Raw genomic sequence first — 19553 nt, 5'->3', positions numbered from 1 at the left:
GTATGGCATAAACTAGGTATAGACCAACATTTTATGCTGTATATCAAGATAAAGTTAAAATGGGTACATGATTTAGACATAAAGGGTAATAACACAAACAACTTAGAAGAGCAAGGAATAATTTACCTGTCAGATCTATGGAGAAGGGAAGAATTTATGCCCATACAAGAGATAAAGCACATTAAGAGATGCAAAATGAATATGTTTGATTATATTAAATTAAAAAAAAGATTTTTACAAAAACAAAACTTATGCAAACAAGATTAGAAGGAAAGGAGAGAGCTGGGAAACAATTTTTATAGCAAGTGTTTTTGATAAAGGCTTCATTTCTCAAATGTATGAGGAACTGAGTCAAATTTATAAGAAGACAAGTCATTCTCCAATTGATAAATAGTCAAAGGAAATGAACAGGCAGTTTTCAGATGAAGATATCAAGGCTATCTATAGTCATATGAAAAAATGCTCTAAACCACTATTGATTAGAGAAGTAAAAAATTACAAGAGCTCTGAGGTACCACCTCACATCAATCTGATTGGGTAATATGACAGAAAAGGAAAAAGATAAGTGTTGGATGTGATTTAGGAAAATTCAGATACTAATGCACTATTGGCACAGTGATCCAACCATTCTGTAGAGCAATCTAGAAATTTGCCCAAAGTTCTATAAAATCATGCACATCCTTTAACCCAGCAATACCACTACTAGATCTCAATCACAAAGAGATAAAAATTAAATTAAATTAAAAAATAGAAAGGACCTATTTGTACAAAACTATTTGTAGCAACTCTTTTTGTGGTGGTAAAGAATTGGAAACTGAGGGAATGTCCATTAATTGGGAATGGCTGAATGAGTTGTGGTATGTGATTGTAATGGAATACTATTGTGCTATAAGAAATGACAATCAGGATGATTTTAGCAAAACTCGAACTTGCACTAAGTGAAGTGAGCAGAACCAGGAGCACGTTGTATATAGTTACAGCAATATTGTATGATGATCAACTGTAAGCCAGGAATACAATGATCCAAGACAATTCTGAAGGCCTCATGATGAAAAATTCTATCCAGCTCTAGAGAAAGAGCTGACAGTCTGTATACAGATTGAAGCATACTATTTTTTATTTTATTTTTTTGTTTTGTGTTTTCTTTTACAACATGAATAATATAAAATTATGTTTTCACATGTGTAATCTATATGAAATTGCTCATTTTCTCAGAAAACTAAAGGAAGAAGAGAGAGAATTTGGAACATAAAACTTAAAAAAAAGAATGCTAAAATTGTTTTTACCTATAATTGGGAAAATAAAATATTATTTAAAAATTTGAGAGGATAAAGATGCTACTCAAAATTCTCTCTTTTCTTCAGTCTATAGTATGTTCATTCTGTTATGAATTTTATTTCATGTTTCATATTCAATCAATCAATAAGTATGCATTTAGATGACAGCTTGAATATAAGTATGGTAGAGAACTTCAAGCAATATCTAGAAAAAAAATTGGGTTTCAGTATGGGTCTCAGTAAAGGTCTTCAGGCATTACCATTTGCTAGGTATATTGGAGTAATTATTCATTTTGGGTATGGATTAGAGTGGATGGCCACTGAAATCCTTTTACCCTCAAATTCTGTGTTTTTGTGAGTTCATGAATGGTGTGTTATACTAGGCAGAAATGTTGATATCTTCTTGAGCTTCATTAAGAAAGTCAAATCTTTTAGGAATAAGGAGATTCTATTCCCTTAGTATGCTACTATTCTAGCTAGGTCACACCCAGAGTATTGCATTCACTTCCGGCCACTGCCTTTTAGGAAGGGCACTAGTGTGCTCAAGTGTGACCAAAGGATGATAACTACTATGATTAAGAGTCTTAGATTCATACCAAATGAGGAAATGCTTCAAGATATTTGAGATGTTTGTTTTGAAGAAGGGAGTTAGGGAGAAGAAAGTTACTGTTAATTGTTTTAAAGTATTTGCTGTTCTGTCATTCTGCCTGGCTCCAGAGAACAGCACTAGGATCAATGGGTGGAGGTTTCAAAGACACACATTTTTGCTTGATGTGAGAAAAGATTTCCTAAAAGTTATAGCTATCCAAAAGAGTAAGGGACTATCATGAAAGAGAGTGAGTTCTTTCTTACTAGATGTATTTAAGCAAATGCTGGATGTCCATTTATCAAGTATATTGTAGCGACAAACTACATGCAGCTATAGCTTTTGCTAAATCACTTCAGAAATCACTTTCAACTATGAATTTCTTTGAAACTGAAACTAAAAACTGTTGATAATGTTGAGTAGTGAAGTGAAAACTTCAGGTGTATGAATTCATAAATATTATTTGGGATATAGTATCATTGAAAGAAAATGTTTGAAAAGGAGAAATTCAGAGGTTGTTAATATTTATACAACTACAAGGCTGAATCCAGGGGAGCAAAGCTGATTGAGTTTGAAAATAGAGACAGTTTTTTCATGTTTCAAACTAAAGGTCAGATATACACGTACTCCTATTTTTTCCAATATTGAATTAAAGATCAATTTGTTTCAAATTTGACAAAGATAAGTGCTTTGGAGAAATTATATTAATAGATGTATAAAATATTGTTTTCCCCCTTATTGCAATGGCACAATTTCTTCAACTTAATTTTTTTCTCATATTTCCCTATCATTCCAAGCATTTGGTAGCATGTTAAACCTTCACATATCAAGGAATGAAAAATCAACTTAACATTTAAAAAAGAAGAATTGTGATGAATTTATCATGCTTAGATAACAAGAAACCATCTTTATATCCAACAGCTGTGCCTTTGCAGTATCTATTAGTAGACACAGCACTCATCTCTTATAGTCAGAATGAATAATCAATAGAGATATAAAGGAATGATTTTGCATTGAGAAATTTCCATTTGATACATCAAGTGAAAACTCCAAACATATGTTTTCCAGAAGTCATATTTTGCTGCAGAGACCAAAGATAGTCCCAAGTGAAAATTTAATCTTATTTAGGAAGTATATATTCCATAAGAAATAAAATGTTGCTATTGATATTGCTTAAGGAAAATGCTGGCCAAGGATGATTCTTGAGTTTTTAGAAAAGGAAGGAAAAATAGGTTTGCATTAACCAAGAATTTTTTTGGAGGGGGCATGATTTTTAAGTTTTGGTTTAAATAGAAGGGGAAAATACAATTAATTTATTGGATGTGATGTTTCAGTTTTTATTTTTGAAACTGCAAAATTTGTCCTATAGCAGTTAGGCACAGATAAAGCATTGTAGAAACTCTTTATACACCATCCCCAAACCTGTAGTTTTAACAATGTATACTTGTAATTTCCCTGGAGGAAACTCCTTGTGAATTGTAGAAGTTAGGGGAGAGGAGATCCTAATTTATACCTATGTGAAATGCCATAAAAATGATATTAATCACACACACATAATACTTGGTAAAACAATAGCTTTGGGGACAAGGCCAGGTGTAAGCCTGAATAATAGAGGGGATATAATCACTATAATTGAAACCAGTGGTCATCTAAGAAGTCTCAGCTAAACAAAATGATGGTCCATGGGTTCGTCTTAGAGAGGCAAATAAAGATGTTGGCAGAGTTGTTTTCATCCTGTGCCAAACGGCAATAAATACATAATTTCATGGACACTTGTTTATCTTAACTTGCAATGGTCATGAAGAACATTTTAAAAAAACTAAGAATAAAACAACATACTTCCAAAATCAAATGGAGAAGATGGGCATAAATCCTATCAAGAACTTGCACATAGTGGGTTTTTAATAAACATCTGTTGCTTTGAATTGAATTGTAAAATGTGGATGAGAAGCAGTATAAAAATTCAAATGTGGGCATGTATGATTGGAAAAGATGGGGGGCTGGTCACATTTAACAACAATAAAGCAGTTCAATTAGATCTCCATAGTGCTACACTGCAGTCTTCAAAAGTTAGATCCTTCCTGGAATATTTATGGCAAGACTTGAACAAGAATCATACTTTCAAAGGAAATATAGATTCTTGATCATCTACCAGAGATTGATAAACTAAGGCCAAAAGCATCCTGATGCTTCTTTTTGTATGGCATGTGAACTAAGAATGGTTTTTACATTTTTTTCCCCATGATACAGTTTGCTAACCTCTGATCTATATTATTGAAGGGGGTACCAGCACTGATAAAATCCATAATCCTTCAAAATATCCCATTATGTCTATGACATATATAAAATCTCCTCCTCATCATGGACATACACACCAATCATAGAATTTCAGAGTTGAGTTTAGCAGCTTCCTAGTCCAACCTGTACATGAAAAAAAAATACTTTCTAAATAGAACAAACACATGGTTCTCTGGCTTTTGCTAGAAGACCTCTAAATGAGCAAGAACCCAGCTCCCAAGGCAATACATTCCAAATTTAAATTTCTAAAATTGTTCAAAAGTTTTATAATCACAATAATCCTAAATTTACTTCCTTGTAACTTACAACCATACATCCTGGTTCTACACCCTGGGACAAAGTGAACAATTCTAATCCCCATTTCATGTGATTCCTTTCAAGTACATGAAAACACTTCTGCTATCTCCACTTGCCAGTTTTTTTCTTCTCTTTACAAATCATGACCATTTCTTTCAATTGATCTGAATATGGCATGAATTTGAGGTTCTTCACCATTGTGGTTTTCTCCTTTAGGTACCCTCTACCTTATCAATATCTTTCCTAAATGATGAACCCCAGAAATGAACAAAATACAGCTCACCAGGGCATAATATACTAGAGCTCTCATCTCATTATTCCAGGAAACCATTACTTAATATAACCTCAAATCACATTATTATTTTTGACTTCCAGATCACATTATTTGGTAATACTGATATTGAAATCCACTGAGACTCATAGGTTTTGTTTGTTTTTTTTAGAAAAATTACCTTATATTCATAACTGGTCTCTCTTGGACTCATACAGGTTATTTATTTATTTAGGAATTCAAATGTAAGACTTTATATTTATCCTTATTACATTTCTTCTTATTAGGTTCAATGCATTGTTCTATTCGGTTAAGATCTTCCTAGATCCCACCATCCAGGGTGTTAACTCTCCCTCCAAGCTTTGTGTCACCTGAAGACTTGATAAGCATGACATTTATGCCTTTACTTAAGCCAATTATACAAATGTTAATCTCATAGGGACAAGATTCCAGGGGCATGCCACTTAAGACTTTTTTGTTACTAAACCATTAGTGATTACTCATTGGATCTAGCCATTCATACAGTTCCAAATCCATCTAATTACAATATCATTTATCCAGAATTGTCAAATGTGTAGCTCATAACACTCTTGAGTACGGTCCAAACCAAATTAAATATAATTGGGACATATTTAACTTATTTTGTTAAATGAAAATACAATAAAATATAAAAATATGAATGTGTTCTTAATCAATATGCAACCCACAAGGATGTTTCTATACAGTTTTTGAGTTTGACAGCACTATTTTAGCCCAGATCTCCTCATCATTTCCACAATTAGAGATACAGAAATTCAGTCAGATAGAAATGGATTCTCAAAGATATATGGTCAGCAAAACAGCTATCAGTTTACATTTGCATAGCACCATCTGTGTATCGGGTACTTTAGAAATATTATCTCATTTAATTCCTTCACAATTCTGAGAGTTAAGTACTATTATTATCCCCATTTTAAAGTTAAGGGAGATAAAGTTTAACTGACTTGCCCAAAGTCATATAAAAAACAATTGATTGAAGCCAGATCTGAGCTCAAGTCTTCTTGAATGCAGGCCTAACTCTCTATCTAGTGTGCCACTTTTTCAAATTTGGATCACATCTCATGTATACAGAATTTTGGGGATGATGTTTAGCCTTCTGTAATGTAAATATAACATTTTTATTGCTTTACAAAATATGCTCGATAGAAATGATCACTCTTTTAAAAACTGTCTTAATTCCATTCAATTTCTTAATGGGAGAATGACAACCATAAGAAGACACAAAGATGTCAGGTATGGTTAAACACTTACTTTACTACTTAACAAGAAATATTATTCTATGGTTATAATACTTGACCCATCTTACCTCTCCTTTCCATTCTCACCCCCACCAGTAAAGAAGTTCTAGACTTTAATTGCAATATACTCTTATCAAGTCTCCCTGTGCCCAGGGCCTCCCTACAATAAACCATCCTTTATATGTTAGCATAATTCTTGATGTGCAGTTCTGATTATATCATTCTGTTGTTCAAAACATTCTAATTTTCTTGAGTGCTTACAGAAAAATATTCAGATTCCTTGGTCTGGCATTCAAAGTCTTTTATAATCTGGGATCATCCTATCTTTCTAACCTTATTATCCATAATCCCCATCAAATTCTTTATAGCCAAGATGAAGGATTCTTAGTTTTAGTTGTGTGTGTGTATGTGTGTGTGTGTGTGTGTGTGTGTGTGTGTGTGTGTGTATGTGATGGATTTCTTTGATAGTCTGGTGAAGCTTATGGGCCTCTTCTCAGAAAAATGTTCTTAAATGTATTAAATAAAACAGAGGATTGCAAAGGAAATCAGTTATGTTGAAATATGGTTATAAAATATTAAAATATGTTTTTGAACCCAAGCTAAAGAACCACTGGTTCTATTCAAATCAATATTCTCATTGTTTTATGAACATGCTGTGTACTTACTTTCCTTTTTCCTTGTTCATTTTGCTTCCTACTTGTGGAATGTAGTCTCCCACATCTCTTCATGGTGCAATTAAAACCATCTTTAAAAGCTGAGTTCAAATGCTACCTTCCCTTATCCTACCCCTCAAAAAATTTCCTTTGTCAAAAATTGTATAGCTTGTTTTTTTAACCTCTCTAATGTTCCCAAGATATAGCTTCCTAGCTACTCTGTATGCATTTTATTCCCCCTACTATATTCTAAGCATTAGCATAGGAACAATGCCATTTATCTTGATGTCTCCTAGAATTGCTCCAATTCTTTTGCCTGTAGTTGGTTCTTAATAAATGTGCGTCAAACACACACAGATATGACTTATGTATGTATCTATGGAGATATATGCTTTAATAATTTAAAACTACATTTTGGAACCCTGTTGTGTATACATGTGTATACTTATATATGTATGAATGTATGTGTGTATATATGTATGCATGTATGTATACTAAAAGTTTGTAATACTAGGATCATAGGATTTTTTAGCTTTTAAAGGAAATTTAGATAATTTTTTTTTAGTATTGGAAGAAACCACTAGTTTAACCTCCTCATTTTACATATAAGGAAACTGATTCTCAAAGAGATTAAGCAAATTGGTCAAAGTCACATAGATGTCAGAGCCTATATTTGAATGTAGGTCCTTTGGATCTAAATCTAGAGATACTTGCTACCCACTATTCATAATATTATAGAGAACTATTTCACTATCATCCCATTAATATGCAGATGCCATAATTTTACCAAAAGATGACATTTTACATGCTTCTAGGAAGATTTACAGTTGTTACAATAGTGAACATTCAAGACTGCAATTTTAATTCACTTGAGTAAAATATATTTTGCCATAAATCTTTAAAATACAGCATTTTTCACAAGAAAAAAAGAATATAGGGCATACTAATTTTAATATATGATCATGTTTAGAAAACCATGTTTATCTGCCACATGTCTATTCCTATTGAGTACTATACAGCCCATCTGGAAGAACACTATGTAGTTTCTCAAATAAAAAAGAAAAAAAAAGAACCTTAACAAGGTGAACTTCAAAAGATGTTGAGGTTACAAAAAGTGGAAAAAAATCTGACAACACTGAGTATAGCCTTTTATCTAGGCCTAGCTCTGCTATTAAATTGCTGTGCTATTTTGGGCAAGTTATTTCATGTCTCCAGAATTCTTCTCAGAACTCAGAACTCATGCAGTTTCATTTCAGTATATCCTGCTTACTCCTTCCTGGAAAGCATACTCTTTTTCAATGGGGTCTTCCTAAAATGTGATATTTAAAACTGAACGCAGGATTGCAGATGTAATTTGACTAGAGATGAATACAGTAGGAATGTCATATACCTCATTTTTTATACTAGGCCTCTCAATGTAGATACATTGAATTAAATCTTTTGGAACATGAAACTAAGAAGTGTGAAACTACTTGTCTAAGTTAGTACAGCCAGGATTTAAATACAGATCCTTAAACCAGTGTACTTTTTATTAGGCTACATGGCCTATTTTAATGTCTTTTGACACACCTAAAATAGATTTTGGGAGGAAGTGGGATAAGAAAAAGAACAGGAAATATGTAAGAAATTTATACTTATTTTTCTCTAAAAGTTTATATAATTCTCTCAAAAGTCCATTTGGAGTAAGATTTATTCCTCCCAACATATACTCCTTCGGTAGTGCCTTGACATCTACTTCAATTATTTATGCTGCATGAATTATTCCCAAATACTAAGAAAGCATTCTGTCAAACTCCTCATCTGAGACAAATGAAGTTCTAATACCTAAACTAGGGAATGATAAAGGAAGAAAAGTATTGATTAACATCATTAATGAATATGGATTCAAAATTTTTAGAAGACCTTACAAAAAGTACAATAAATCAGACTTATATGAACTAATGCTGAATGAAATGAGCAGAATCAGGAAGACATTGTACGCAGTAAAAGCCATACTGTGCAATGACTAACTTTGATAGACTTGGCTCTTCTCAGCAATGCAAGGATCTAAGACAGCTCCAAAAGAATTAGTATGGAAGGTGCTATCCACATCCAGAGAAAGAACTATGGAGTCTGAATTCAGATGGAAGCATATTATTTGCTCTCTTGTTGTTTTGTTTTATTGCTTCATTTTTGTGATTCCTCCCATTAGTTCTAATTATTCTTTACATCATGACTAAAGGGAAAACATGCTTAATATGAATGTATAAGTAAAGCCTACATTGAATTACATGCCATCTTGTGGAGGGGAGGGTAGAGGGAGGGAGAGAAAATTTAAAACTCAAAATCTTATGGAAGTGAATGTTGAAAACTAAAAATAAATTAATTATTTAAAAAGTACAATAAATCATCCAAAAAAGAATCTAGAATTAAGTTTGTATCAGGGGCTCAAGGATGGTTCAACATCAGGAAAAATCAAAAGCCACAAGATTGTCACAAAATATCAAGGAAAAATCCTTTGATAAAGGAAAACACTCATTTTTGGTAAACGCCTACAAAGTATAGGCGTAGAAGAATCTTTTTAAGGATGATAGTATCTATTCGAAACAAGAAGCTACATTTTATATAATAGGGAAAACAGAAAATTTCCCATGAAATACAGGTGTAAAGCAAGGATGTCTACTTTTCCAAGCATTATTAGATTTTTTAAGAAATTCTAGCAATGGTAATAAGACAAGAGAAAGAAATTAAAAATATTAAGTGTGGCAAAGAGGAAGCAAAACTGTCTTTATTGACCAATAATATATTTTATTTAGAAAATCTTAGGATATCAGCAAAAGAAGACATAGATACCAAATAGCATTAGTAAAGTTATAGGCTTCAAATTGCAAAGAAAAAAATAGCATTTCCATACAATAAAAGTGAAACCCAGGGGGTAATATCAAAAAGGGAGATTCCATTAAAAATAACTACAAAATGCACAAAGTATTTGTATGTCAATCTATTAAATTACAATCAACCCTTACAGAGATATTATTACAAAGTTTCTTTAAAGAAATAGGTGACTGTTCAAATAGCTGGACAACTATTCAGTACTCATGGCTGGGCCATGACAATATAATAAAAGTGATAATATTTCTGAAGTTAACTAATTGATTTAATGCAATACCACTTAAACTATCAAATGGGGTATGTCACAGATAAGGAGAAAAAAAACAACAACCCTCATCCTGAGTAAAAAAAAAAATAATATCAACTGATATAATTTTTAAAAGATAAGAACAAAGGTCAGGTAGTACTTCTAGACTTCAAAATATGTTATAAAGAAACAATCATAAAAACTATTTGAACTGGTTAAAAGATAGAAAATTGGATTAAAGCAAAAAAGATAATATTTGGAATAACCAGATAATTCTTCATAACCTAGGATTTAACACATCTGAAATCATAAGTTAATGAAGAAAGAACTTCTGTTTGACAGGAACTGCTAGAAAAATAGAAAAACAGCCTGTCACAAATTAGGCTTAGAACAACATTTTTACCATATTCCACAATAAACTAAAAATAGACATTTGACCTAAACATTAATGAGCATATCATTAAAAAATTAGGTCATATTCTCTTCACAGATAGAAGGGGAAGGGGAATTTTTAACCAAATAGGTGATAAAAAAATCACAAAAGATACAATAAATAATTTTACATGAAATTGAATAGTTTTTGCATGAAAAAAATTAATGGAGCTATAATGGGAAGGAAAGTAGTTACCTGGGTGAAAAATCTTTATATCACACATCTCTGATTAAGGTTTGATATCCAAGATTTGTAGAGAACTAGCATTAATATATATGACCAAAAGACATTCCCCCTTTGATAAATGATCAAAAATATAAACAGTTTTCAAATGAAGGATTGCTAACCTTTGCATCCATATAAACAAATATTCTAGATCACTAATAATAAGACATTTGCACATTAAAATAACTTTAAGGTTTCACCTCAGATCTGGCAATGTGGCAAAGATGACAAAAGACAAAAAATGTCAGTCTTACATAGGTTGAAGATAGGCACAGTAATGCATTTTTGATGCATTTGATTATTAGAATCATTTTGAAAAGCAACTTGGAATGATTCATAGAAAGAAACTAAAATTCCCAGAGAACCCACAAAGAGGTCCATGATAACAAAGAAAGTTCTTAAGCATGCTAAATTGTTTATAGCAGAATTTATTTTTTGGTAGCAAAGAACTAGAAACAAAGTAGATGCCCATTGATTGTGAAATCAATGATTTGTCAAACATGAATGTAATGGAAAACTACTGTGCTGTAAAAAAAAAAAAACTTGCGTGTATTATTTACAGAAAAGCATGGAAAGAAATATGAAGTCATGCAAAGCAAAGCATAAGCAGGAAAACATTACAGAAATTTACAACAATGTTAAAGGAAAGAACTCAAACCACAAAGCAATCAAAATGGAATGTTGTGAAATTATAATGACCAAGCATGGCCCAAAGAAGGAATTTTCATCTTTTGTAGAAGTGAAACTCCACCCATATCAGGCAGTGTATAATTTCAGATGTCAATTTTTTGCTTTTTATGTTGCTGATTTTTATTTCTTCTTCAGATGATTGAATCAGGTAATATGCAAGGCATTTTGCAAACCTGAAGGTGCTGTAAGAAGCATTTAAATAATTATTCTTTTTGAAAAAATTAGGAAACATAGATGGTATAAAAACAAGTTATAATTAAAATCTGTTTAAAAATAGATTTGGGCAGAGACTAGGTTTCATATAAACCATTTTGTTAGGCTCCTCAGTCCACCTACCCTACTTTTCAAGCCTTCAAAAGATAATTAACTAGTTTCACAGTTCAACCTGCCTAGGCCTGGATGATCCTTGCTTCTCCCTACATTATAAAACCTAATTGAAGAAACTGACCTTGGTGATATAGTCAATATGCAGTTTCAGTCTGTAAGCAGCTCTTTGTGTGCTAATGTTATTTTAGCACACAAAAACTATGTAAGTGATTTACAATAATGCCATATCTAAAGTCATATGTTTGTTTCTTTATCTGTTTTATATTTCTCCTTCATGTTTCCACATTTTGCAAATGCTAAAACCCTGCCTGAAATTGTGAAATAGAGGTCAGCAAAGCTTTTAAGCTATGTTTGCATTCATGAAATTTAAAATATTTTTGCCTTTTGGAAAGTCAGGAAATTGTCAGTCAGCCAGCTAGCTTTTCTAATGCAATAAGAATGACTAGGGGAGGTAAATGGCTCAGACAATAAACTATCCCCTTGCTTTCTATTTAATTCTTTGTAGACACACTGCATTTATCTTAATGATGACTTTATGGATGGATTAATACGTCAAAGTCTTCAATCTCGAGGAATAAAAATGAGTCTTGAGATATTTTCAGAACCACAAAATAGCAAGTAAAATCTACATTTAGTTAATAATTACAATAGAGTCCCATCACTTCCAGGCTAGTGTAAGTGACATTTCATCTTGTGTCCTGCAGGCATTTTGGCAGTGGGAGGATAGGGCACAACTGGTGACAAATGAATTGCATTAATCTTTAAACTCATGTGGCTGGAATCCCATGTCTTTTGTACTTTAGCTGGCTGAAAGACAGAAACCTGCTCAGTAAAGGTAGGGACTCTATTTTTACAATAACCTATTCACTTCAAATAAACTAAGAGAAGTACATCAGAGAAGGATATATAATGTCAAATCTGACATTATAATCTGAATGCTCTATTACCTTGTTTCTGACCAACCCCGACTTTTCTTCTTGTTCTAAAGGTTAAGATGGTGAAAGTATTATTCTTTCCTGGAGTCCTCCACCAAAGCCTCTTTTGGCTATTGAGGTGGTGCTGGGCTCTTGATGGCTATTCTAGCAGAAGAGAAATTTTGCAAAGTCCTACCAAGATGACAGACTCTTACTGTTACAACATATGAAATAAGATGATGAACTTAGAACTGGAGCTGGAAGAAGTCTCAGAAATCATCTAGTTTAATCAACTCATTTTACTGCTAAATAAACTTAAGCCAAGAGAGGTTAACATCACACAGATAGTTAGTGGAAGAGTTGGATTTTAACTTCAAGTTCTTTGACTACAAGTTCTGCATTCTTTTTTTAAATTAAAAAAAATAATTAATTAATTTATTTTTAGTTTTCAACAATCACTTCCATAAGCTTTTGAGTTTTAAATTTTCTCCCCTTCCCTCTCTGCCTCCCTCCTCAAGATGGCATGCAATACGATATAGACTATACATATACATTCCTATTAAACATATTTTCACATTAGTGATATTGTAAAGAAGACTTAGAACCAATATGAGAAACCACAAGAAAGAAGAAACAATAAAACAGAAGAAAAAAAGAGCAAATAGTATGCTTCAATCATCATTCAAACTCCATAGTTCTTTCTGTGGATGTGGATAGCATTTTCCGTCATGAGACTTTTGGAGATGTCTTAGATTCTTGAATTGCTGAGAAGAGCTAAGTCTATCAAAGGTAGTCATCCCATAATGTGGCTGTTACTGTGTACAACATTCTCCTGGTTCTGCTCACTTCACTGAGCATCAGTCTATACAAGTCTTTCCAGGTTTTTCTGAAGTCAGCTTGCTTATCATTTCTTATCGTACAATAGTATTCCATTACATTCATATACCACACAAGTTCTACATTCTTTCATCTTCATTTTTGGAGCACTAGACTAGCTCAGAGGTTTATCAGGTAATAACATATTTAATCAAATACCACAAGGTAGTATAGTACATATTGTGCTGGACTTGTAGTCAGAAAGACCTGACATCAAATGCTACCTCAGATACTTCTGAGACATTTGACACTGGGTGTATCACTTAACCTCTTTTCAGCCTCAGTTCCTCTAAAATGGGGGTAATAACATCACTAACCTTACAGGATGTTGTGAGGGTCAGAAAAGATGCTACATAAAAAGAGCCTTGCAGATTTTAGAGGCCTCTATAACTGTTAGTTATTACATTTATCATAGGGAAATTTTCAATCACTCACTATGTTTGATATCATATTAAATCTAATTTTTTTTGCACTTATCTTATCCAAAAATGAACTCTGCCTTCCTTATTAAAAAAAAAAAACTCAGATATTTTATTTGGCCTTAAATTTCAATGATAAATTAAAAATAATTAGATTTTATATAATTCTTTAAGGTTTTCAAAGCACTTTACAGATTTTTTTTTTCATTTTTGTCTCCTCCCAATGACCCTGGGAGATAGGTGCTATCATCTCCATTTTACATATGAACAAAATGAGGCAGGCAGAGGTTAAATGACTTTCCCAGGGCCCCACAGCTAGTAAGTAGCTGAAGCTAAGTGGGAACTTAGGTCTTCTTGACTCCTGGTTCAGCACTCTATCCCCTTGTACTGTCTAGCTGAATGCCATTTCTCCATGTGCATCACACCTGCTATGACCCTTCAGAGCTTCTCATCATGACCTATGATAATCCCGCCACTCTTCAGTACTTTGGCCACAAAAGCCCATCTAACTTCACTTTCTTCCTTTTCATTGTGGACCCAACTGTTAACCAAATGAACCTCACATGGCCTTCTGCTCTTGAATCCCTTCCAACTTCATCAGTCATTTGACTGCTCTCTTCAGAGATAATCTCTTAATTGCCAAATCTTATGGTATTTTGTCAGTCCTTATGTTGACATTCCAACAGCATTTGACATTGCTTACCACCCTCCTCCTCCAAGATAGTCTTTTCTCTCTCTGCTTTTATGCTTCTCCTCTTTCTAGGTTCTACTCTTACCTGTCTGATTAGTCATCCTCAGGCTACTTTGCTAGCTCATCATTCATATCATGCCCTCTAACTATGCATGCTCTCTAAGACTTGTCCTGGGCCCTCTCTACACTCTTATATATGTGATTTCATTAGCTCCAATGGGTTTAATCATCATCTTTATGGGAGTAACTAACAGATCTGTGTATTGAGCCCCTATTTTTTCTCTGAACTTCAGTGGCCACACCACCTATTGCCTATTGGGCATTTCTGTTTGGATGCCTTTATACATCCTGAAGTCAATATGGCCAGAACATAACTCATTCTCTTCCTCCCCCAACTCATCCCATCTTCTGAAGTTCACTATTTCTTTCAGGTTCATAATCTCAACATTGTTTGCATGCTATTTTCCCCATTAGACTATAAGCAACTTGAGAGCAGACATGTTTATTTTTTTCTATCTCCAAATTTGTATCTAAAGCACTATTATTTTGTACTTTAAAATATACAAAGCTCTTTTACTTCAGTTAGCATTAATTCTTGCTCCTTCTTCACTCCCATGCTCCCTTTTTTCTTTTTCATCCCTTTCTTCTCTTCCAACTTAGCTGGCACGTAGTGGGCACTTAATAAATGCTAGGTGACTGATTGACTCCTCACTTTCCCTCATCATACAGGTCCAATCTATTGCCAAATCTTATCAATTCTATTGCCATAATATTTCAAATATCTAAATGTGTCTCCCTGTGCACAGAGCCACCATCTTAGTTCAAGCCATCCTTCATCATTTCTCAATTAGATTATCAAAATATTTCTCTAATTGTCCTCCTTGTTTCAAAATTTCTCTTCTTATTGTCTAACCTCTCCACAGCTTACAAAGTGATTTTTCTTAAAAGTAAATATAACTATGTCACTTATTTTCTCAATCAAATCTAGTGGCTTCTATTTGTATGTGGGATAAAATATAATCTCCTCAGTTTAGGTTTTTAAGGCCTTCATGACTTAGTCACAATCTATTTAGAGACAGCAAAGAGGTGCAGTGGATAGAACTTTGGGCATAGAGTCAAGAGGACCCTAGTTAAACTCTGATCTCAGACATTTACTTGGTGTATGACCTTGAGCAAGTCACAAATTGTCTGCCTCAGTTTCCTCAGCTATAAAATGGGGATAATAATAGCCCCTACCTCCTAGGGTTGTAGTGAGGATGAAATGAGACAATATTTGTAAAGCAATTAGCATAGGGCCTCTTTCTCATTCTATTTTTCCAGCCTCATTGTCTGCTATTCTTCCTCCCATATTCTATGATCCAGCCAAACTGGCTTTCTTGCTACCTCTTGTAAAGGAATATCAATCTCCCATTTCCGCACCTTTGCATTGTTTATTTATCATGCCTTGAATAGATTGTCTGTTCCCTGACCCTTTATAAAAATCTCTCTCTTCTTTTAAGTTTCAGTTCAAGCACCACCTTTTACATGACAACTTTCCTGACTGCCCCAACTTCTAGTCTCCTCCCCTTCCCTAAACATTTGTATGTAACTACCTTGAATTGACTTACTTTATATTTATTCTGTATATACTTATAGATGTACTTGCTTTCTCTCCATTAAAATATAAACTTATTTTTGTATTTTTATACTTAAGAGCCTAGCATAGAGCTTGGCACAGAGGGCACTATAAATTATTACTGAATGATTGCTATTTGATATAACTAAAAGGTAGATTATACATGTGAGGGATTTTGGTAAACAAATACCTTACTTGCTCCGTCCTACCCCCAATTTAAGAGATGAATTCAAGTAGCTTCACCAAGTCTAATGTCTAGTTAGGGAAAGAGCTAGGGACTGAATTCAGGTGTCTTGATTCTAAGGTCTCATTATAAATTTTAGAAATCAAGGTTTAATTTCTAGTGGCTATAAATGATGAATGCTATATTATATCTATCTTTATGTATTATTCTATTTACCAAAAGAAAGACAAAATACTCATATATGTACATATGTATAAGAAAAGAAGTCTTTCTGTTAGATGGCCTTACATATAAAAATCTATACTGAAATAATTTATTTCCCTTCACTTTCTGTTATGGACATCATGAAAATACAACAATAATAAGAATAACTATCAATTAAACACATTTTTAATATTTGTAAAAAGAATTACATAGTTATCTTATTTGATCATCACAACAACCTTGTGATGTAGGTGCTATTATTACTAATCTCATTTTATAAAGGAGGAAACTAAGTCTGAAGGAAATTAGGTGTCTTGTCCAGGATTATTCAGCTAATTAATTTCTGGGGCATGATTCAAACTCTGTGTTTCTTGACACTGGATTCAGCATTCTATGCACTGTATGATCTATTTGCCTCTTGCCAATTCATTCCAAGCATCATGTGTACTCTAATTCTAAGAATATGAGCAGAAATGGAATATATCACTAGACTGAGTCTTTCTCCTGTGAGAGAGGCTGCATCCTGGGGAAAATATTTTTTGCTTTTTCTGTTTGTATTCTTACTTCAAAAGTTGAGCTTATCTTCATGGAAGAGAAAATTATTCCCCTGTGACCAACAGTCAGCATAGCTGTGGACTCTGAAAATTTTTTTTTGTATTTTTTTCTTAGTTACATGAAGAAGAAATTCTCTACTATTATACCCAGGAAGAGGTAACATATTCTACCTATCAGCCAATAACTCAGTCAAATGAAACCTAAATACAGATCCTTTTACTGAACCCTTCTCTAATACCTCACAGACATGGATTTGACCTTGGGTACTCAAACAGTATGTCTGTCAGTAGAAGACAAACTCTGGCAGGTTCTAACTGTCGACAAAGGCTTCACATATGGGCCCAGTGAGATACTGTCAATCTTTAAACTGAGGTTTATCATTAATAGACTGGCCAGAGCAATTCATGGAAATCATGTACTAAGTTATGCAGGGATTGAGACTTTTGTAATTTAAGGAAGTAGCCATACTTGGATTATTGAAAAATCAAAAAAGCATCCAAAGTATCCAAAGTAATAACAAAAGTAATACAATAATTGAACCTCCCTCAACTCCAGCAATCACACCAACCCACAGATTATTAAATCTAGAATATATCTTAGAGATCATCAAGTCCAGCTCCTTCACCTCATAGAGTAGAAAATCAATGTCCCCTTCCCCATTTTAGAGATTTCCAGGTCACACAACTAGTTCTGCTACTAGAAAACAAGTCTATTCACTTCTAAACCAACTATCTTTCAACATGCTAAACTGAGAAATGGTGTTTTCTTTTCCAGTAGGTATAGATGACATGAGCCAGGCGATCACAAGATATAAAGAAATTTTCTCATCAACATTTTGGCTGGCCCTCTATTTACTACATTTTCATTTTTCCCTTAGTGGTTTTCCTGAATACAAGAAATCATTATTGAATTTTTTCTGGAACATGTAAAACAATAACAAAATATAGTAAGCATGAAATTGTATACTAATTAAATGAAATAAGTGGATGTTGTAAATAAATTTTTATGTATGTTTGTCATAAAAATTAAATGCAATTCATTAACTCTTCCCTTTTGAGATGATGATTACACACCTTAATTTATCTGTTCCAGCTTTGTACCTTGAGATTCGAGCCATAGAGAGAGGAACTGATAAGGTGTCTAGCCAGCGCTTCTCATATTTTGGTTCGTTAGCTATGGGCGAGGAAGGTGATGATGGTGCCTGTACAGAATAAATGAAAATCAGTAATCACAGTCCATCAGTTCGGAAAGAGCCACATATATGAAATAGGTCTACAATCCAAAAATAATATTTTACATAATTATGATTATTAGACCATATCAATTATACTAAAGCAGGAAATGAAATTATTTCTTCAAAGGTCTTTAAAATTCAGTTATTCTCAAATTTTGAGTGATACTTATATGCTTTTATTGAAAAAACTGTAAGAGGGGTATTAGATAGAAGGGAAGAGAAGGTGCTGGTAGAGGTACAAAGAGGTACAAATGAAAGAATTTGATGATGTGGTGGTGCAGGGGGAGGAAGAAGAGGTAATATCCAGGGGAGAGGATGGACAGGGGTAAGTGAGGAAAGGAAGCCAAAATAATTGAAAGCCTTCAAGACTTGGTCTGCTGTATGTATCTATCTCTAAAAATATTGTTGTGTTGATTAGTATTTTGTAGAGTTATTATTTTTCCCACTAAAAGCATTTTATACAGTGGATATTGTATTCCACATAATCATAAAAGAAGATGATGGTACAACAGATATTTACCACAGAAAATGCAAAGAGAAATTCTGATAATCACATTGAACCCTTCAACTTGATGAGACATTTCAAATCATTACAATAAAGACACTAAATAAGTACCAAAATTATTTCCTTATAGAGGGGGAAAATCCTCACACATAGATTATGGGATCTGAAAACAAAGTGTCTATACAACAAAACTAGTAGAATATATTGGTTCCTCCTTTGGTAATTTAAAAGCATCTTTCTGAATAAGATTATCTAGAAATACACAGTCTATGAAAAAAGGATAAGGTGCCTTTTTTTTCATTGCTGAAATGAAGATCATCTTCACCATTCATGTTTTACCATTGAAAAGACTAATTTCAGATACTTTTGATGACAATCCAGTTCAATAATGACTATTTGTAGTGTGATTCTTGAATATGAAAGGGGGCAATATAATTGTCTTATTTCCCCATGAAGACTGTAGATCTAGGGTTATTTCTTATTCATCTTTTTGGTTTACTCAGCATGTACAACTGAGTTTTTTACAGAGTAAGAACTCAGTATATACATATATATGTGTGTGTGTCTATATATATGTTGAATAAATGAAATATTATAAATACTTCAAATAATTATTTTAATGAGAATATCAAGCAATAGAAAACTAATAAAAGCTAGTTTGTATAATGGAATTGAAGACAACCACTTCTGTTGAGGCAAGTTTTTTTTTCAGTCACAGATTATTTTGGGGCATCATAATTTCAAATATAAACTAAAATTAATTAGGAAGCATTATTTATTTTAGTTAAATCATAGTTAGAAAAGTCTACCTTTGATTAAAGTAGTTTATGAAATAGTTTTTAAAAACTTAAAATATTTTAAATATCTACAGATTTTGAATTAGTATCCATATTTACTTATTCTT

General features: G+C 33.0%; 1 protein-coding gene across 1 annotated transcript in view; it reads right to left on the bottom strand.

Annotated features, from left to right (window-relative positions):
* Positions 1-19553, bottom strand: part of SNTG2 (syntrophin gamma 2) — a 646807-nt gene that overhangs the window by 244648 nt on the left and 382606 nt on the right. Inside the window, exon 9 of the mRNA XM_027840424.1 lies at positions 17984-18111. Coding sequence (XP_027696225.1) covers positions 17984-18111 — 128 coding nt within the window. The remainder of the gene's footprint in view (positions 1-17983; positions 18112-19553) is intronic.

Source organism: Vombatus ursinus, unplaced genomic scaffold (assembly GCF_900497805.2).
Source record: "Vombatus ursinus unplaced genomic scaffold, bare-nosed wombat genome assembly UNPS02014841.1, whole genome shotgun sequence".
NCBI lineage: Eukaryota > Metazoa > Chordata > Mammalia > Diprotodontia > Vombatidae > Vombatus > Vombatus ursinus.
This window is presented reverse-complemented; position numbering and strand designations above follow the sequence as displayed.